Source organism: Bidens hawaiensis, unplaced genomic scaffold, assembly GCF_021521415.1.
Source record: "Bidens hawaiensis isolate Kalapana, Puna unplaced genomic scaffold, B.hawaiensis_p1.1 tig00049233_1, whole genome shotgun sequence".
NCBI classification, from domain to species: domain Eukaryota; kingdom Viridiplantae; phylum Streptophyta; class Magnoliopsida; order Asterales; family Asteraceae; genus Bidens; species Bidens hawaiensis.
This window is the reverse complement of record NW_027498820.1, coordinates 79,281-102,443: the sequence shown is the minus strand read 5'-3', so window position 1 is coordinate 102,443 and position 23,163 is coordinate 79,281. Positions and strand designations below refer to the sequence as shown.

The 23,163-nt window shown below is 38.0% G+C and overlaps 1 protein-coding gene across 1 annotated transcript; it reads left to right on the top strand.

The window, feature by feature from the left end:
* The first annotated feature begins 2,555 nt into the window (after positions 1–2,555).
* Positions 2,556–14,257, top strand: LOC143597904 (uncharacterized). Its single transcript, XM_077076281.1, has 7 exons — positions 2,556–2,625; positions 6,581–6,893; positions 6,975–7,628; positions 7,814–8,861; positions 13,663–13,761; positions 13,877–14,116; positions 14,195–14,257. Exons 1-7 carry the CDS (start codon positions 2,556–2,558, stop codon positions 14,255–14,257), a joined length of 2,487 nt encoding a protein of 828 aa, XP_076932396.1.
* The last annotated feature ends 8,906 nt before the right edge of the window (positions 14,258–23,163 follow it).

Genomic DNA, 23,163 nt, shown 5'->3' with positions numbered 1-23,163 from the left:
GAGAATGCAATGTTAACATTAGACAAATATTTTAAAAGATGAAAGAGTTTCAAGTGAAAATGAAATTGCAATTGTAATATATATTTAAAGGTGAAACAACTTCAAGTAAACAAAAAACAATATAATTGTTATCTGTACTATATTATAAAACATATGTGAAAAACAAAAACAAAGTGTATATAAGAGTTAAATAATTGCAAGTGTTAAATATATTGTAGTCCCAAATTGAGTCAACCAAGTCACCTTGTTTTTTAATCAAGTTGAACTTGAGTTTTAGATTTCAGTTTTGATTTCAAGCTGAGTTGAGTCGACAGGGTATGAGGTATGAGTCAAGCTCGAGCTAAGCTTGGCTCGGCTCACTAACAACCTTTAAATGTTGTTACCCGCTGCATCACGCGGGCACCTGACTAGTAAGTGATAAAGAAACGGTCCGCATAGATCACACAGGGAAGAGTTGCCTTGAACATTCCTTCCGTATCTCTGTCGTAATCATTTCATTATTCTTCTCATAACCCTCGGGTACACGTACGCCCCCAATATAATGCTCCATCCTGTTTTCCCTTTCAATGAAGAAGGTGTCAGCTTCAAAATAGGTCTTCACATCCTCCATATTGAATCCAGGCATATTTAGAGACACGCACATGCCTTCACTAGTTGACTCCGTCTTCACAAGTTCATCACTTTGTTCAATCCATAGGCTTTCAGCAGTTACCTTCTTATATAATGTGAATGGCTTACACGTGACCTCAGAATACACCTCCTTATATTATTAAAGTACACTGTATCTGCAACCATGATGTGTAATAATAATAATAATCAGCATATATATACCATCAATGCACATACAATCAATATTTAACTAGCACTTTGACACCTCCTTATATTATTAAAGTACACTGTATCTGCAACCATGATGTGTAATAATAATAATAATCAGCATATATATACCATCAATGCACATACAATCAATATTTAACTAGCACTTTGACATACCATAGCGAATAGCAACAAACTCAACACCACGTTGAATGAAAGTCAAGCATATATAATTCTTGAATCTCCACAAATGGAAGAAATATATTCAACATTCCATCTTTCTTGTAAGCTAAGAAACCACGGTTCTTCTTGGGGATTCTCCACCAATACTGGAAGGGTAAGCTTGAGCATTCCATCGGCTTTCATGGCTGCTACGAAATCACGGTTCTTGTCAAAGTTAGGAGGTAACTCCATGCCTGCCAGGTGGATGGTTGTACCTGTTTATTTTGCCTTGGACGAGCAAATGGTTGCCTCCACGTCCTCGGGTGGGTTCAAGTACTCCAGGCATGTGTAAGGTTAAAGACAGGCCTTGTCTTGTTGAATCTGGAACTTGCATCCTTCAACATAAGTGTATAATGCTGGATATTGTTTTGACATTTGACTCTTCAACCATGCTTTATCGAATGATGGGACTGCATTCGAAAAAGAGTACCAAAATATATATGCAGCTAAACAAATCTATTATTAAAGCTAGCTAGGTTAGGTTACACAAATTCATTATATATTAAGAAAAGCGAGTAAGAAGAAAACCGACGGGTGGTACTGGTTGTTGTGTAACATTCTTGATTGAACGGATTTGTTTGCTTCAACGGACGTCCGTGGATGCTAAGCAAGCGAGATGCAAAGACAGCAGGACAGAACGATGATGATGAAGATATCTTGTGAGACGCAGCAAGGAAGTCATGGGACTCAAATTTTAGAATGACAAAAATGCAAAACTAGTCATTTATGTTTGCACGTTTTTTCATTGAACGTCCTTTGGTGAAAAAAATGGCAGAAAACATTCTTTATGCTTAAAAACTCTATCACGTTACGTCCTTTGACACTAAACCAGTTAAATTTTTTCGTTAAATCTGGTCACGTGCATCGTACATGAGGGTATATCAGTCATTTCATCATTTATATAAAAATATTTTAATATAAATAAAATTAAAAGAATTACATATTATAAATTGAAGAATTAAAACTCTCTTTCTCTCTCTCTCTCTCTCTCAACCTCCACCACCACCACCTGATAAACCCTTTCTTCTTCCACCTTTCAACCACCACTCTCCGGCCACCACCTGCACCACCCACCCCGACACCACCACCTGCAATGTGGCCGGCCACCACAGACGCCTCACCCAAAGCCGTAACCCTAGTCGTTGTCAAACCCCCACCCACCCCAAACCCCCTCTCCTCACCGATACCGTCGTCACCACCACCACTATGGTTGTCACCGTCAACACCGTTGAATGTGTAAAATTGGGATGATATGTGAGGGTTTGGGTTTATAATTTGGGGGTTATGGTTAGGGTTAGGGTTTTTGCCGTCAGAGGATGTGGGGCTGTCGGAATATTCATAGTAGTCAAATTCCGGTAGGCAGAAGTCCAACGGCGGCGGCGGCGGCAGTGGTGATTGAGGTTTTTTGACAATTTCCGGCGGATTTGGATTAACAAAAATGGACGGCTGGGATTCACCGATGGGATCCAGGAGGTGGTGTCAGGGTGGGATTCCGCAATCGTGGTTCAAAATAGGTGATGGCGGCAATGGTTTTTTTGGGCGAAGAAGACGAGGATGTGAATGATGAACGAGAGGGTGATGGTGGCGGTAGGTAGTGGCGATGGTGGTTTTGCATTTTGGAGAGAGAGAGAGAGAGAGACGATGGAGATAGTTCGTCGGACGGTATGGTGGTGGTGGACCTAGCGGTCGTCAAAGAGAGAAAAAGAGAAAGAAGTGAGAGAGGGAGTGTGTGTGAGTTTAAGATATATATATATATATATATAGAATATTTATTTTTTTAATTATTAAATAAATATGTAAATGTACAAAACTACCCTCATGTGCCTTGCACATGACCGGATTTAACGAGAAAAGTTAACTGAGTTAGGCCAAAAGGACATAAGGTGATATAGTTTTTAAACAAAAAGGATGTTTTCTGTCATTAAGTTTGCGAAAAGACGACAATTGAAAAAACGTGCAAACATAAAAGACTAGTTTTGCTGTTTTGTCTTTTAGAATCCAATTTTTATCTATACCTATATCTGTATCTATACTATATATAAAGCATAGTGAGGGAGCTCTTAAATTTTAAGATGTACCAAACTTGTTGCTTTAAGTACAAGTCATAATGCATAAAATTAAAACATTTTAGGGATAATTTTGTCTTTTAACAAAATCATGCAATTATTTTAATTTATTAAAAAATAATTACAAGTTTCGCTCTTTAACTTTAATCACATTTTGTAAATTTATAGAATAGTTATATACATACCCCTTCTTTTAAACCAACTACCCTTACAACGTTTAAACACTAATAACTTTTTCAGACGTTAATAGTTTTTAAAAAACATTATGTCATAAAAATGAGTATTTTATTCTCTTTAATTTGAGTATGGTATTGCTATACTTTTGTCATATTAAAAACTTAATGTTTTGCATGATTACCATTAAGGACCGGCAAACGGGTTGGACGGGTTCGGCCGTTCGGGTCATGGGTCTTTTAAGTTAAGGTTGGAATGGACTGATAAAAAAAAGGTTAATTTTGTTTGGGTCGTGACGGGTTCGGATCGAAAGGGGTCAAGTCATAACGAATTTCGTGTTAGAACAGAGTTAGGCGGAACAGGTTGCGGGTCAAAACACGTTCAAGGTTGCGAATCAAGACATGTTCGATGTAGAATACATGTGCATCAACACCTGATTGCGTGCGTACAGTCGTTGTGTGACGTGCTTACTAAAACCGATTAAGCTTCCAATATCGCTTTAAGAGCACACTATCGCCAGGTTGCGCGCGTATTGTTGTGAAGTCACGCACTTACTGGAACGGTAACACCGGTTACGTGTTCGATGTCATGTTTGCGTACATACTCCGCTAGGCCTGTAAACGAACCGAACGTTCGGTGAACTATTCGTGAACCGTTCGGCGGGAAGTTCGTTTACGTTCGTTTATTTAATAAACGAACGAACATAAACAAAAAATTTGTGTTCGTTTAATTAAATGAACGAACATGAACACATGTTCCGTTTGTTCATTTATGTTCATGAACGTTCGTTTATGTTCGTTTATTTATGTTCGTTTATGTCTGTTTATTTATGTTCTTTTATGTATTAATAGAAAATAATTAAATATTATCTAGATAGGTTATCTGTTTAAAGGTTTAATATTTGTTAATTTGTATTCATTTAAGTGTTTTCATTTAAGTTTGTTTATGTTTGTTTGTGTTCATTAACATTTGTTCATGTATGTTCGTTTATCTTTGTTCATTTATGTTCGTTTAGATTTTAAACAAACGAACATAAATGTCCCATTTTAAATCAACGAAAATGAACATAAATATTTGTAAGATTAAGTGTCTGTGTTCTTTTAAAGTTAAATGAACGAACATGAACATGCCGTAGTTCATGTTCATTCAATTCATTTGCAGGCTTTCATTATTCACATTGATGAGTACATCGGTCTCAATCCTTAGGCTTTGCCGATTTTATTTATGTTCGTTTGTGTTCGTGAACCGTTCGTGAACACATTAATTTCCTTAATGAACGAACACGAACATAAAATCTCGTTCGGTAAGTGTTCGTGAACCGTTCATGAACACATTATTTTCTTAACGAACGAACATAAACAAGACCTTGTTCGTGTTTGTTCGGTTCGTTTATAGCCCTATACTCCGCTGCATCGCTCATGCATCCAACTATATATAACAAAACATATCTAATACTATATAATAAAAAAAAATTAAAACGCATTCATTGTTTACAGTTTAGTCTGGTTTCATATGGTCGGTTTCTGGTATAAAACGCGAATCAAACCGTTCGCTAAGATTTGAAAATTTTTAAACCGACCGAAAGTAAAAAAATCCATCCATGAAACCAAACTGATGACTGGTTTAAACGGTTTCAAGGTTTTAAACCGGACCATGAACACTCATAATTGTTATGTAATTAACAGGGTCCGTGCTCAAACATACATCGCGCGGACACCCGTCTAATATACACATATATTTGAGTATATTTTTTCGGACGGAGTTTTTAGTGGGGGAAACATCATGAATATTATGGACTTATGGTTTATTATAAATTTATATTATATAAGTTACCCTTCACCGTATAATTTAGGGTAGAAAATAACTTTGTATCTTCATTTCTACATCATGATTCTCATTTCCATTAAAATAATAATCAAGTTTGAAGGTTGTTTCAATTAAGCTTTATTGATACAAAATAAATAAAAAAATATTAGTTTTCATGAAGTTTTAGTTTTTTATAAATATCTAATTATACTATTAAAGCAACATGATTTTTTCACGCAGCATTATTGTAGAGCCTCCACATAAGATGTCACGTAGATGCCATGTGAGTAATTTCCTATTTTATCAAACCAATCAATTATGTTATATTTTGAAATCCCAATAATAAGTTATAGAAATATTCAAGATGAATGAATATATATACAATTTTGTTAAATATCCTATTAGTATGTTATAAATTAACCTTTGAAAATGTTTAAATATAATGGTCTTAATATTTCTCCTAATCACTTGGGTCACATCCAATGTTGTATTTAAAGAGGTTTTTAGATATTTATGAATTGTAAAATTTTGTTTATCATTATTTATATATTATTAATCCATAAGGTATGTTTATGGATATTATTAAATTAAATTTTTTTGTTGTATTTTTTAACCAACCGTGTATCACACGGGCTCTATCCTTGTATAATATAAAGGTAAAAAGGATTGTATTAGAACATTCATTGAGAGTTGAGTGATTTAATTGAGACAAAATAAAACGTTGAGTGACTTAATTAAGAAAAAAAAATTATAGGTGACTTAATTGGAATAGACTTGAAACTAGATTGCTATACCTTAAATTTTATGAGAAACTAGAGTATTGGCATCGTAGCCAGGGGCGGATTTATATTGAAAGAGGGTGGTTCCCCGGAATCACCCGAGTTTCGAAATAATAGTGTATTTTTATATAGAATATATTATAGGAATCACCTTATAAATTAGGAAGGAACCACTCTAACATCAAGTATACACGTTGGTCCGCTAGTAAGGAGTTGGTTTTGTACAGCTGAGGTTGCGAGTTCGAACCGGACTTGCTGCGTTTTTTTTTTTGAACTTTTTTTTATAACTAAACCTTATTACCTTATATGTTATATCATATTAGGGTTTTAACTTTTTACCACCACATATCCACAGGACCATAGCCGCTGCCTGCCTGCCTCTCAAGAGTGGCACACACACACACACACACAGCCGCTAACCTGTTCCGACAGTCCGACCACCGCCCACCACCGTAGCGCCGCTGCCTGCCTGCCCGCCGGTGCTTTCCTTTTTCGGCCATCCACACTCCAGAGAGCTCTACGGCTCTGCCTTCAGCCTTCTACAAAGCTCGAAATCTTGAATCTTCCCACTTTAAAGGTATGTTCACATTCATTTGTTAAATGCTAATTACTTGTTCTTGTTAATTGTTTTTTATTGTTAAGTTATTTGTTAAATTTAGTTTTAATTTGTTAGTTTCTTAGTTTTTAATTTGTTAGTTTGTAATTGTTGATTTGTAGGTATTATGAACATCACGAGATATTTCCAAAGAGAACCATCGAACCTTGGATCGTCATCTTCAAGTAGTAAACCGTCAAAAATATATTTGGATGATCTTCCATGGCATCCTTCCAAAAGGCAACCAATTTCATCTTATCACCCAAGTCAGAAATATGAAATTAGACGGGCATATCTACTTAGAGTTCCGTGTCAACCAACCGGGCATGATTTTCCTCTAACAAATTTTAGTGGTAAATTAAGGCGTTTTAATGAGGAATGGTACATTTGTGAATATGGAAATTGGTTGGAATATAGTGTTAAAGAGGATAAAGTGTAATGTTTGCATTGTTACTTGTTTAAGGAAAGTGGACAAAATGATGCATTTCTAAGTGAAGGATTGCGATGTTGGAATAGGTGTCGGGAGAAATTTAGCAATCATGTTGGTAAGTGCAATAGTTTTCACAACAAAGCGTGTAAAAAGGGGGAAGACTTGCTTAATCAAGCTCAATCTATACATGCGGCCATTGACAAAGGAACAAATTTACATAAAAAACAATATAGAATCCGATTACATGCTTCGGCTAGACTTACCAAAGCATTGTTGAATGGTTCGTTAGCTTTTCGTGGTCATGATGAGTCTGAAGAATCTCTCTACAGAGGTAATTTTATCGAGTTCTTAAAAGTGTTTGGAGAACTAAATGAAGAAATTGGTAAGGTTATATTAGGTAATGCTCCCAGGAATAACCAAATGACGTCTCCATCAATCCAAAAAGAACTTTGTAATTGTTTTGTCGAAGAAGTATTAAAGAAGATATTTGAAGAACTTGGTGATGATGTCTTTTCCATATTAGTTGATGAATCTAGAGATATTTCCAAAAAGGAACAAATGGCCGTGGTTATAAGATATATTGACAAATTAGGATTTGTGAAGGAACGATTTATTGGCCTTGTTCATGTTATGGAAACAACCGCGTTATCTCTTAAAGCTTCAATCGATAAATTATTTGCTCGCCACAGTTTGAGTATTGGTAGGGTTAGAGGCCAAGGATATGACGGCGCAAGCAATATGTCCGGTGAGTTTAATGGTTTGAAAGCTTTAATTTTGAAAGAAAATTCTTCAGCATATTATGTTCATTGTTTTGCTCACCAACTTTAACTTGTTGTTGTGGGCCTTGCAACCAAACATCATGAGATTTTCAAATCTTTTAAAAATTATCAAATTTAATAAATGTTGTCGGTGCATCTTGTAAAAGAATTGATTTGATAAGAGAGAGTCAAAGAGAAAGATTGGGATTGAATCCGGAAGTTGAAACCGGAAGTGGAAAGAATCAAGAAATGTCACTTGCAAGAGCTGGGGATACACGTTGGAGTTCTCATGAAAAAACAATTCTTCGTGTGCTTACTTTATATCCTAGTGTTATTGACGTGCTTGAATATATTGAAAATTCGGGAGAGTTTTCAGATCACAAAAGTGAAGCATACGGACTTCAAGAATACATGAAAACTTTTAGTTTTGTATTTTATATACATTTGATGAAATACATCTTGGGTGTTACTAACACGTTGTGTCAAGCACTTCAAAGAAAAGATCAAGATATGTTGAATGCAGTTAAGCTAGTTAAGTTAACTGATGAAGCCCTAAAAAGTTATCGACTTGAGGGTTTTGACTCGCTTTTGGAAGATGTCACATCCTTTTGTGATAAATATGATATTGAAGTGGTTGATATGGAAGCCGAGTATGTTGATCCGAAATATCGAAGAAAGAAGACCGGTATCACCAATCGTCACCATTATGTGGTTAATAATTTCAACACGGTTCTCGATATGCAAATTCAAGAGCTTGGAAACCGCTTTAACGAGGTAACCACTAAATTGCTTACTAGTATGAGTTCTTTGAGCCCGTCTTGTAATTTTAGTGCCTTTAGTAAAGTAAACTTGTTAATGTTGGCCGAGATGTATCCATGTGATTTTGATTTTGATGAAAAGGAGAGGCTTGTATATGAACTTTGCCACTACATTACTAATGTGAAAGAAGATAAGCAGTTTGCCAACTTGAGTGGGTTAGGTGATCTTGCCAAAATGATGGTGAAAACAAGATTACACGTTGATTATCCGTTAGTCTATCGTTTAATAAAGTTATCATTAGTTTTGTCGGTTGCAACGGCAAGTGTTGAAAGATGCTTTTCTTCAATGAAGAATGTGAAAACGGATTTGCGTAATAGAATGGGGGATGGATACATGAACGATTCTTGCATTTGTTACATTGAAAGGGAATTCCTCCAACAAGTGGCGGTTGAAGAAGTAATGCAACGATTTCAAAAGATGAAGACTCGTAGGGAACAACTATAAGTGTTTGTTTTTTTTAATTCGTAAGACTATTGTATTTCTACTATGTGTTTTTTAATTTCTAATGACGGTGCCTCTTTTATTATTTTATCGTATTTTTATTGTGTAATGAACTTTGCTCGAACCATCGAACCGACCCGAACCCCAAACCGACCCAGAATTTTTTTATGTCAGACTCTTTGAAATTGAAGCATCTATAACTAGTGCACCACCCGAAAAAAATTCCTGGATCCGCCATTAATCGTAGCCTCCATCTATATCTATATAGTTTAACTAAAAAACACACTTTTCTTTAAATTTATTGACTTTTCAAGATGTCCCACATCCAACACTTTTTCTCTATCTCTATCTTTATCTTAGTTACAAACATGTATACTACCTTACGCGGTTGCCTAGTTCAAAGGTAAGTCATACTTGTGATATCCATCAACATTTCAAAGTTTAAAAAACATTATAAAACATTATTTATCATACTTATGATGCATCATCAGACTTACTTTTATTGTTAAACTAAGCTATAATCCATTTATAAAATGATAATTCACATCTAGGATTGTTCACCTCTCATGTTTTAGCATCCTTCTTACATGGAATTTCTTTTTACCTACTTATATGATATCTAAAACTTAAAAATTCTTTACTGAACTTATAAAATTAAAAATAAGGAGGTGATATTTAAAGGGTCTTGCTAGGGACACCCCCACACCACCCTATATGTGTCGTATTAGGGTACGATTTGACGTCCTAGCCTGGCTCTGTCATAGGGTTGTCGGATCGTACCCTAATACACCGCGTATAGCCCTATACGCGGCATATTGGGTTTTGTATATTATTGGAGCCCGGCTCCCTCCCCTCCGTCTCCATTCTTTCTTTTTTATTTTTTTTTAATCTCACCCACCCTCACCCTCACCCTCACCCTCACCCTCTTCATTCAACCAACACCAACCACCATATATTTTCGGAGTCGGACGAGGAGATGCCGGACGGCGCTAACGGTCAGTCGGACTTAAACCAGGTTTCGCTTTATCTTTATTTAGTACATGTTAGGACATAGTTTGTACATGTTAGGACTGAGATTTGGTGACTGGTTTAATTTTGAAATTTGTCTAGGAACCAACCTTTATACTACACCATGCCTACTATGTAGACACCACCTATATGAACCTGAACTGTTTTACGGTAACCTTAGCTCGCCTGGCCTCCCAAACTTAAAATAGATTTCCCGTACTGTTACCGTTATTGTTAAATTTTTTTATTATATTATTACTATTAATATTAATATTAATATTATTATTATAATATTATTGTTATGAAAATATTATTGTTAATAAAATAAAATATTGTTATTGTATTTATTAAAATAATATTATTCTAAATAGGGCTGGAAATTCGTGTCTTAACATGTTTAACAGGTATGAAGCGACACGCAAAACAAAAGTATAAAACATAAAAATTAAAATATTAATTCTTATATTATTATTAGTACTAAAATATTATTATTATTAGGTACCTGATGTACGCCAGAGATTCAGATACGGGTGTTAGGCGCCGACGCAAGACGTTCGAATGTACGTTCTTAGAGAGGATTGTACAATATGGTATAACATAACATAACATAACATAACATAAGGGGTGTTCATCGGATCAGATAACGGGTTATTCTGTTTATTCGGATCGGACTGTTCAGATTTGAAAACTTTGGAACCCGATCCGAAATCCGATCTGATCCGAATTAGGGACATTCCTATCCGATCCGAATTGAATTCGGATGGATTCGGATAGGATTCGGATAATCCGAATAATCCGTATAACAAATACACAAACTTAATTTTTATTAAATAAACATACAAAACTGGAAAATAAAAATAAAACACTACTAGAACAAGGAAGTTAAGTAATGTTAGAGAGTATAACGATGGAGTGTTATGACATTTTTGTCTATGGTGTGTTAGGTTGATTGAATGAATAATGAAGTTATGGTTATATAGTTATTGTAAATGTTTATGGACTTGGCTATATACACTAATAACATGTTATATATTCGGATTAGTCGAATATCCGAATAATACGAACTATCCGAAATTTATTGAAATCAGTATCCGAATCCGAATAAGAATTCGGATCGGATTATTCGGGTTTCGGTTACGGATCGGATTTCGGTTTTTTTCGGATTCCGGATTTCATTAACACCCCTACATAACATAACATAATATAATATAATAACAAAATATTATGTTATTATTATATTATATTATATTATGTTATATTATACTATACTATGTTATATTGTATTATATCAAACGGGTGCTAGTTATGTTAGTGAGTTTTTCTAGAAAAGTCCACCAGTTTTGTCTTATCATGGTTTTTTTCTTTTTTTTCTTTCTTTTCTCTTCTTTTGTTATTATTATTATTATTTATTATTATTATTATTATTATTATTAATAACATATTATTATTCGAAATTTGACAAAGGGCGTCTAGTAGCAGGACTTATTTGGGAAAATTGACAGTGCGAAACGAACTTTTAAATTATTGGCTGGTTTTGTTATGGGCTTCTTGAATCAGTTACAGTGCCTTACTTGGGAAAACTGGCATTTCCAAACAAACTTTCAAGTTCTTGGCTACTTTCGCTATCGAAATCTCAAATCTGGCTCTTCGATTTCTTCAAACTTCAACTGTCTTGACCTTCGGTCACCACTGACAACCGTAGTTGTGTTCACTCAAATACATATCATTCGTCACTAAACTTAAGCTTAGGCTTATTATTATTTTTATGATTAGTTGGGGGTATTCTAAGTTTATCATCTTGCGTACATTAAAGAATTATCGGTTTATATATATACATACATACATATATATAGTAAATGTGCGGTATAAGAATTCATTGCGTCAACATAACCGACACGAGATAGAGATATTAGTTTGATGAGTTTGAATCTCTCGGATCCGCGGTATCCGCTAACGGCAACGATAACGAGAGCCCATACTTTGGAAAGATAGGTGGAAATTTGGTCATTGCTCCAACATAACGAGCACTAGATTGAGATTAGTTCGGATTTATCTGAACCGGTTGACACGTATGCTGACGTGGATTTAGGCTCTGTGTTGACGCGGATATCAACACGTTTTCTTACAGCTTTCGTTATCACGGGCATAATACACAATGAAAGCACAAACTCAAACAACAATCCATACAATATCAATTCTCTTCAACGACCACTCAAACAAGAAGAAGAGAAAATTAATGAAGAGAATTGCCATTGTATGGATTGTTGTTTGAGTTTGTGCTTTCATTGTGTATTATGCCCGTGATAACGAAAGCTGTAAGCAAACGTGTTGATATCCGCGTCAACACAAAGCCTAAATCCACGTCAGCATACGTGTCAACCGGTTCAGGTAAGTCCGGGCTAATATCTCAGTCCGATGCTCGTTATGTTGGAGCAATGACCGAATTTCCACTTATCTGTCCAAAGTATGGGCTCCCGTTATCGCTGCCATTAGGGGATACCACAGATCCGAGAGATTCAAACTCATCAAACTAATATCTCGATCTCGTGCTTGTTATGTCGGCGAAATGAATGCTTATACCGCACATCTACTATATATATGTATGTATATATATAAGCCGATAATTCTTTAATGTACGTAAGATGATCAACTTAGAATACCCCCAACTAAACATAAAAATAATAATAAGCCTACGCTTAAGCTTAGTGACGACTGATATGTGTTTGAGTGAACACAACTACGGTAGGCGGTGGTGGCCGAAGGTCAAGACTGTTGGAGTTTGAAGATATCGAAGAGGCAGATTTGAGATGCCGATACCGAGATCATCCAAGAAAGGGTTCGTTTGGCACTGTCAGTTTTTCCTAAGGTAATCACTGTAACTTATTCAAGATGTCCATAACTATAGCAACCAATAAATTGAAGGGTTATTTTGCAATGTCAATTTTCCCATATAAGCCCTGCTACTGAACGCTCTTTGCCTAATTGTGAATAATAATATGTTATTCATAAATAAAATAATATTAATAATAATAATAATTATAAATAACAATAATTAACAAAAAAAAAGAAAAGAAAAGAAAACAACAACAAACATAATAAGACAAACTGGTGGGCTTTTCTAGAAAAGCTCACTAATATGCCGCGTATAGCTCTATACGCGGCGTATTAGTTTATTGACAACCTACCCGGCAAAAGCTAGGCTAGGTTGTTAACTCGTACCCTCATACGCCGCGTATAGCCCTATACGCGGCGTATTGCTTTTCTGAATTATTGGAGGCAGGCTCCCCTCCCTTCCCCTCCTTTTCTTTTTTTATTATATATATTAATTGTATGTCGTATGTCGACTTTCAATTTTTGAGTAACATAACATTTGTAATATATATACCCACAATGTCTTGGTTTAACCATTTATTTCTGGAGTGGGAGCCGGGTTACGCCGCTAATGATCAGCCCGGCACGTCGTGGTTACCCGACTTGAACCAGGTTTCGTTATATATTTATTTAGTATGAAGTTGGTCGTTTTTTTACTAACACTTGCTACATTACGTTTTGTTAGGAGTATGTCGGGTATGATACCCAGCCCCAACAACCTTATGGTTAGCCCGAACAGTTTTATGGTAACACTGGCTCGCCGAGCTTGCCAAATTTGAACCAGGTTTCCCGTACTATTACCGTTATTGTTATATATTTATTTAGTATGAAGTTGGTAGTTTTTTTTGCTAACACTTGCTACATTACGTTTTGTTAGGAGTATGTCGGGTATGAGACCCAGCCCCAACAACCTTATGGTCAGCTCGAACAGGTTTATGGTAACACTGGCTCGCCGAGCTTGCCAAATTTGAACCAGGTTTCCCGTACTATTATTTTTATTATTTAAAGTATTAAATTTTATATTATTATAGGTATTATTATTTATATTATCACTAACACTGTTGTTTGAATTTTTAATTTATATACGGTAGGAGTACTTCGTCTCGGATTATGGTAGTCAGCTGTCGTACCCGTCATCTATAGCCTGGTCGGATTATGGAGATCAGGCTTCTTCATCGTACCAGCCACCATTAGAAAATGATCCGTTTTACGAAACCGAGTCTTCATCGCACCATGGGCGAAACGATCATGCTGGGCCAAACCCAAATAACGAAGATGGGTACGATGATGACTGCATACGCGAGGTGACGGTTTCGTATAAAACAGATGTTGTAAGACACCGTGTGTTTTGTTTAAGTTAATATTATTTACTTGTATGTTATTTAATAAATAACGTAAAAATGTTTCAGAATTTTGAGAGCCGCGTGGAGCTGGATAAATGGGTAAAATTAGAGGACGGGAGCATGGGTTAGTTGTTATGGTCCAGCGGTCAAAGAAAAACGGTGTGGACCTTGCATGCAATCGTGGAGGCGAACCTAAAATAAATGCGACAGTGAGACGTACCGGCAGCATTAAAAAATACTACCCGTTTAAGATCCTAGGCATGTACGACTCGATGGGTGCATTTTGGAAGGTTCAAGTGGTAAACGAGACTCACAACCACGACCCCGTTGAATTCAAGGAGGGGTGTTCGTCTTTTAGAAAAATGAACGGCGACTAACTGGATATGGTTGAGAGTTTACACAGGACCGGCTTGAAGCCGCTTCAAATCGAAGCAGCCCTCCGCGAAAAGTTTCCCGGCGTGCAACCTGTAATAAATGACATATACAACCACACCGCCAAGATTAAGAGGGATGGGCTACTAGGCGATACCCCTATGAAGGTAGTTCAAAACCTTTGTAGTTTAATGTGTACTTGCCGTGCTTGTAATATTTACTAAAGTTTTATTTCCTCCAATGTAGGTACTGGAAAACTTTCTCGCAAGCAACGGTTTCACGTTCTACACCCGGGAGAATGATACCGATGACAGGACGGAGGAAATTTTCTTCTGTCATAATAAGTCGCATAAGATGTGGCGTGCATTCCCCGAGGTGTTGATGATTGACACGATGTACAACACCAACATGTACGACTGGCTGTTGGTTCTGTTTATCGGTGTGACGTCGACGTCACAGTCGTTTTGTATCGCCACCGCGTTTGTTATCAGGGAACGGCAAAGAAACATCACCTGGGCTCTGGATAAACTTAAACAAATGCTCGATAACTGCATGGAGCCACGCGTGATCCTTACTGACGCGGACCAGGCTCTCATGAACTCCTGCGACGCGGTATTCCCTAATGCCACCAAAAATTTATGCAGGTGGCACATATCCGAGAATATAAAGAGAAAATTTAAGGGCCTGTATAGGACGGATATGGAGTCGGACTTCGTGTACTAGTGGAAGGTCCTGTATCAGTCTCTGATGATAAAGGAGTACGATAACCGTCGCACCAACATGGAACGTCATTTGATATAGGACGATAGAGCAGATGAGTCCTTCATATAAGTTGACAGTTTTTAATAGTCTAAACATACATCTTAATAACGTTTCCCTTTATTAAGTGGATGTGGAAAAGCGGGCGCTAATGAAAGGAAAGGAGGTGTTGTTCGTCCACTTCTGCTCCAGCTGAAAAATTACCTTGTAGTCAGAGGAAACTCAAACGTAAGCTAGAACCGGAGAAGAGAAGATACCTCAGAGGTCTGACAATACATTCGCAACAGCTGGCTGGATCCATACAAACACAGGTTTGTAGCCTGCTGGATCAACGAACGGTGAAACTACCGCCAAACTACGACGAACCGAGTTGAGAGCCAGCACGCAAATCTGAAAAGGTACCTCAATGGAAGCAACAACTCGCTCGACACAATTGCTAGGCAGATCCTTGAAATGGTCAACTCGCAGATGAAAGAAATCGGTAAATCTTTTCAAGACTCCTGTTCCAAGGTTATGGAAGGATATCGATAGCACGCCTGGTTGAAGAAGCTATTAAACAGGGTGTCAATTCACGCTCTGTTGCTACTTGTGAACGAGTATGAGTTGATACACAAGATGCGTGACGGCGGCGCTTCATGTGACCACCATTTGTATTCGTCTTCAGGGCTTCCATGTGCTTGTCGGATTGAGGGATACATAGATAACGACACGTGTATCCCAATAACGGATGTCGACCCGTTCTGGAGGAGGCTTAATTTTGATCCAGCCTATCCGCCGAACGAAGAGCCAGACTACGAAGCATGTGTATGTCAAATCACAGATACATTGTTGTCCATAGATGACCCTAATCAGAAAAAAAGTTTTTTCGCGAAGCTCATATCTGCTATTCCAGGGAGATCTAAAAATAAGTCACTAGAAAAAAGAGAGGATCCTCAGGGACGTCCCAAAAAACCAGATCCCCCGAGACACAGCTCCTACACCCCCGCTACAGATCTCCCTAGACACAGCTCCTACACCCTCGCTCCAGATCTCCCTAGACACAGCTCCTACACCCACGCTCCAGATCTCTCTCGACACAGCTCCTACACCCCATCCTTGTCACAGGGGCCTAGCCAAGAAACCCACACCCATCTTCGTTGTCCCAGTCAGCGTCGCGGTTAAAAGTTCCTCGGGGGCGACCTATGACACCGAAGCCTACAGGAGCTCACCGCGGGTTTCCTTTGATGGTTTCGCCAACGCAAGTACCGGCGATACAAACGTTTAAGATCCTCATTCCTAGCTGGGCACAGCCGTTCGTCTCAGACATCAAAAACGTACGCCCAGACGGTAACTGCAGTTTCCGAGCAATCTCCGTGGGTTTGGGGAGGCATGAGAAATACTAGGCGGATGTTAGGCGGGCAATGCTGATCGAGCTGGAAACGAACGAAGGGTGGTGGAGGGCAATGTTCAAGAAAGAGGATGACAAAATTTATGACCGGCTTCGTTCCAGCCTTCCATACTACACCACGGTTAAACCGGCGCCGCCAAGGAATTGGTTCAGCGTACCCGCTCACGGGCACTTGGCCGCTCAAACATAAGGGAGCGTGTTAGTTAACCTACACGGCAATGAGACCGAATGTTACTTCCCGTTGAGAATCGGTCCTGACTCGAATTCGGATCCAGTGGTTATAGGCATCGCTAACTATGGAGGTGATCACTGGATACATATCAAACTGGTAAGGGATTTCCCAATGCCTACGCCGAAGTGTAATTGGGTAAGAAACGCCGTACCAGCGGCTCTCGAATGGAAAACACGGTACGGACAGCGTTTGAAGGAGTACGAACAGATACGCCAGTGTAGGAAAAGGGAACCCTCTAATGTAGATCTAGGCAGCTTATATGGATAATAATAAATAAAAATAATAATAACTAATAATAATAATAAATAATTAAAAAATAAAAAAATATGACTAATACGCCGCGTATAGATCTATACGCGACGTATTAGGTCCCTTATAAGGCCCCGTCTGATCAGACGCCCCCTTTATTTCAAATTTCGAACTCCCTCTCCCGAGCATCCAAACACGAGTCTATATTGGACCAACACCGATACCACACGACACGAGCCTACGAGATTTGACCCACCACCGACACGACATGGAGGTAATTTTTAAATATTATGTAGATGATAATGATTATGTTAAGATGATGATGATGATGATGTGATGATGATGATGCTGTTGTTAGGATGGTTAAAACGGTCGGCCGGAGTCCGGTCGTCGGTTTGCAGGGAGGGTTAGCGGCGGCGTATAGCCCTATACGCCGCCTCTAATATAATTTTTTTTAATTATTTAATTTATTATTTGTATTGTTATTTTTTTATTTTTTATTATTAGTATTTATTATTATTATTATTATTGTTTGTTATTATTATTATTAATATTATTATTATTGTAATTATTTATTATTATTATTATTATTTATTATTATTATAGTTATTGTTATTATTATTAATATTATTATTATTTATTATTATTATTTGTTATTATTATAGTTTGGGGACGGCCATATTGAGGTGGAGCTCGAGGAGAAGGACGAGATGTGGCAGGGCTGGGGCCGTGTCTAGGGCGAGGGCCAGGGGTAGGGCCGTGGCCGGGGATCCCCACCGGGTAACGACGTGTTGGTCACCTACCCTTATTTGCAGTTCATTGAGGGTTCTGACGCCCGCAGACGATGCAGTCGCCTACACCAGATGCTCCCGTTTCCCAACACGGTTATATCCTGGTCGGTTTTAGAGTCCTGTGATGCTCACCAGCGGGCGGATGAGTACGTCGGACAGGATACGCCCTGGAGCCGGTGCTTCAGTATGCCTCTATCAGCGCACCGAGAGTTGACACTGGAGGTTTACTCCACCATACACGCTACGTATGCTTACTCCACGTCATAATATAATATAATATAATATAATATAATATAATATAATATAATATAATATAATATAATATAATATAATATAATATAATATAATATAATATAATATAATATAATATAATATAATATAATATAATATAATATAATATAATATTATATTATATTATATTATATTATATTATATTATATTATATTATATTATATTATATTATATTATATTATATTATATTATATTATATTATATTATTGCAGGCCCCGTGCGTCTGGTACGCCAGAGACTCGGATGAGGGTGCCAGACGCCAATACAACACAGTCGGAGGTGTCCTTCCGCATGTTCGGGGAGGACGTCCATCTCTCCATGGAGGAGTTCGCGGTTGCTCTGGGCTTATACACCGCGAAGGAGGTGAGCAGCCCCATATACACGGAGAGCATCCACCATATGCCGGAGGACGACCTGCGAGTATGGTGGATGGACATCAGCGATCAGGATTTCGGGGATAGGGCCTTGGACACCAAGTCCAAGGTCTCGGCTATTAGGGACCCGCTGCACAGGTACATTCTTAAAATGTATTGTATTGTTTAATATAACGTAATATATATTAATAATAATATATAATATAATTTTATATTATATTATTATTATTAATATTGTTACTAATTTATATTATCTTATATTACACAGGTGCCTACACAGGCTGATTGCGACATCCATCGTAAGTCGCAATCAGGGCGCGGAGCACTGCAGCCTACGCGACCTGTTTTTTTGAGGTGTCTGCTGACTCACACGCACTACAACCTCACTAGGGGGTTTGCAGACTATTTTGTCGCCTACCAGTTCAAGCAGGCACGAGGGTCCTTGATGGGTGGCGGGTACGTCACCCAGCTTGCGATATCTCTGGGCCATGGAGCCCAGGGGAACGGCCTGCGTCTCGAGCGGACCCCTCCGAGCCCACTGGACCGCAGCCGTTGCGGCAGCATGCATATTGTGCGTTCGTTCCCCGGGCACAACAGCCTGCACGACCGACTGGTGGCCGGGGCGAGCGCACGTGAGCTTTACATCCCAATGCCTTTAATCGAGCCTCCCCCTGTCACAGCTGCAGATTGTCCATGAGCCTGTCGACGTAGGGGAGGGGGCCGACGGGGATTCGGACGACGGTGGTAACGGATGTGAGGATCCGGGCGCATCTCAGGTATGTTTTAATATATTGTCGTTTTATCGTTTCTTTTAATTCGTCTTCGTATTAAACGTATTTCTATTGTTTTGTTGTTAGGCGCCGACACAGCACGTTCCACGCACATGTCGCGCGGTGCGTCTGGGTCCCGCCACGGACGCTAGGTTGCAGGCCCTTGAGTTGGGGATGAGGTAGATGTCGCGCCAGATCGACTGGCTTGTTAGTAGTCGGGTAGCGGAGCTGTTTGGACAGCGGTACACCGTGCCACCGCCCCCCCCCCCCCAGGTTTGACCACGAGGCGAGCACGTCTGGCGTGAGACGCGGACGGGGCGACGACGTGGATGCCACGGACGGTTTAGTGGTTAGGCGCAGGGGAGAGGACGACGCCGACGTTGGCGCCGCGTTCGGGGGCCACGACGACGGCTTGGGCATGAACATGGACGACTTCCTGTAACACCCCGTAACCGCAGCGGAAACGTACACGGGATGCAACAGACACATCTGATATCAACAACATTGCTTATAAAGAAAATACCACTACATTAATTTATATCATATTACATTGTTGCTAATTCGTTACTGTCTAGGTGTTACACACGATGTTTTACCGATAAGACATTAATATATTCATTACAAAATATAGATCAGCAAGCTTCCAACAAGTAGCACAGATCATTAAGCACATTTCAATCATTCCATCTTGGGCATACCTAGAAAGCATGTAAGAAAACGGGTCAACTACGAATAGTTGGTGAGTTTCACTAATTTAAATAAACACTGACAGATCATTTTAATAACCATTTATTAGCAATGAAATTATGCTGGGAACTATGTTACCCCAGAACAATAATAACCTCTGGGAACTACGTTACCCCAGAACAATAATAACCCCTGGGAACTATGTTACCCCAGAACAATAATAACCTCTGGGAACTATGTTACCCCAGAACAATAATAACCTCTGGGAACTATGTTACCCCAGAACAATAATAACCTCTGGGAACTATGTTACCCCAGAACAATAATAACCTCTGGGAACTAAGTTACCCCAGAACAATAATAACCTCTGGGAACTACGTTACCCCAGAACAATAATAACCCCTGGGAACTATGTTACCCCAGAACCATAATAACCTTTGGGAACTATGTTACCCCAGAACAATTACACACGATAAACAATTTATATATTCTGTGCATCAAACATATATATAAATATACAAGTGTTTCCATACGATCGGTATGTACTTAAATACTTTAATAAATACATGCTTTCCGCCCCGGGAAAATATTTAAAACAGTTCAGTAAAAGGGGCTCGTGAGAACTCACCTTTTTGTGAGTCGGTGGGTAATACAATGAACAGCTACGTGCCTGGATCTGTAATATAATATCTAGTCGTTACTATATAATTCCCATAAATTAAATCCGTGTTAATCGGCACATCTGGGGACATTGTTAACCCAGTACTGTACTCGATCCGGGGACAATGTTAACCCCGTGACACTCCTAAGGACTCAGATTGTGCCATTACTTAGAGTCGGACGGTCAAAATTATCATTTTTATGTTTTCCTTGATTTGCGTGCCTAGCACGGTCATCTGTTTTTAGTTTCAAAAATGAGTTTATTCACACTTAACCCAAAAATGGTGTTTGACTGTTATTTTAGTTAAAGCGATGAAATTAGAGCTCGGTTTGGACACCCCGTTTGGCCGCGGGGCCCGTTTCCGTCATTTAGGTGCCGGAAACAGTAAAATCGGGTAAAATTACCCAAATCATCCGAATTATTTTCGGATGATTTATTTTTACTTAATTTACTTAGTTTTATGAAAATGGTCAATTTTTAGGTTTTTATATACCAGTCAGCTCGCTTATGCGAGTTTTGCCGGTTTACACGTTTTAAGCTTTAGAAATTTGTTTTTATGTTCTTTTTAGCACAAATAATTACCCGTTTAGTCTCGGGTCTTGAAATTTTGCACAACACTTATTTTGACAGTAAGAAACTTTATAAAAATTTTCCAGATTTATTTTCTTATATTTACATTTATTTATCTATTTTTAAACCTTATTAAAACACTAAATATGTCAAAAATACCAAAAGACTTTAGAAAAATCCCAAATTTTTCTGGGATGATCCCTGCCATCCTCATAACTCCCTGGAATTTTTCTAGAACCCAAAACTCATTTTTCAAGCCATTTTCACAAAAACCGAGCTAGAAAGCTCTAGAACTCGTTTTACCGAAAAGCCCCCTTAGACTTCTCCAACTGAGCTCAAATTTTGTGTGTGACTTTTATATATTATAAAAAGCTTATCCTAAATTTTCAGAATTTTTTATCAAGTTTAGCTATTTTTCACCATTTTTGGCCAAAACCGAGCATTAAATTCACCAAATATTCATCTTTTATCCAAAAATTACCAAATATTCACAGATCTCATATTTTCATGTGTAGATCATCTCTGCGAAATTTTGTGACCCGACTCTAAGCACCCTACAATCTGTCCATAATCACTAAATCACACGAAAACCGAACTATCTTGTGTTTTCTAGCGTTAGATCGCAAAGATCTTGGTTTCTAGCCTTTGCTAGCCACTAGATACAACACTTACAAGCACAATAACACTATACCAAGCAAGTTACACCAACAATCAAACCATTTCTTTCATAGTGTCGGTTTTGATATAAAAACAAAGGTTTTAACCGTAAAAATCCGTTCTCGACTCTTTTTACTCATTTCTTGGACCAAGATCTCTTGTATAACTTGTATACATCTCTTGATCATGCAAGAGTCGGTTTCATCTCGGGTTTTCACCCGTCTTTCACATGGAAACTCATTTTTACAAGATTTCAACCGTAAAATTTCATTCTAAACTCTTTTAACTAATTACTTGGATCAAGATCCTTTGTATAGCTTGTATACATCCCTTGATCACACGAGAATCGGTTTCATCTCGGGTTTTTACCCATTTTTCACATGAAACCTCCTTTTCTCAAGATTATAGAATTAGAAACAAGAATCAAGCCTTAAAAACATGTTTATACCTTCAAATCTTGGTTAGAACTCAAGAAGATTGGATGAATGTGGATGAGAGTTGAGAGATTTGAGAGAGTTTTTGTTGAAAAAAAGAAAAATGGAATGTGTAAAGTGTGTGTGTGAGGCCGGCCTAAGTGGTGGTGTGGGGGGGGCCCACATCTCAAACCATGGCCACACATTTGGATTACACAATCCGGATAATGTTGTGGATAGTCTGGTTCAGTTCGTTTCTCGTTTAAACTCGTAATTCGGCTTAAAACGAGCCTAAAATGGTCGTTTTTCGGGTTAAAATGAAATTTACATAAAACCGAATTAAAAACTTTAAAAACTCAAACCATGACATTAAAACATCATATTATTAATAATTACGCATCTTTTTCGGCTTGATCGATCGTCTCTTGCTTGGTTTGATGTGAAAGGTTTCGTTTATCGTACCGACGTACTAATAAATCGAAATCCTTTTTCTGTGCTATAATTTACTTATCCCGAAGTATTAATACTTCGTAAATATCACTAAACATTATATACTTCTTCTATAATGTAATTCCCGATTCGTTCGGGTTTCAATAATCGTTCATTGGTTAATTGTAATTCCAATATGATTCACTATGTAATCGAGTATGATTCGTACTATGAATCATATATACTCGTATATACGTACTATAACTCATATAATCAATATTAAATGACACGTAAATAGTATATACCGGCTAGGGTATACCTGGATTTGCCGGAATCGTTACATTCTCCCCCCGTTATAAAAATTTCGTCCTCGAAATTTTACATGTCAACTAC

Excerpts from the sequence above, each read along its gene's own strand:
- LOC143597904 (XM_077076281.1), top strand. The coding sequence starts at position 2,556 with ATGGCGGCAATGGTTTTTTTGGGCGAAGAAGACGAGGATGTGAATGAT. Across the intron at positions 8,862-13,662 it reads AACAAGTGGCGGTTGAAGAA|GAGTATGTCGGGTATGAGAC; the intron begins GTAATGCAACGA and ends ACGTTTTGTTAG. Across the intron at positions 14,117-14,194 it reads TTTCGTATAAAACAGATGTT|AATTTTGAGAGCCGCGTGGA; the intron begins GTAAGACACCGT and ends AAAATGTTTCAG.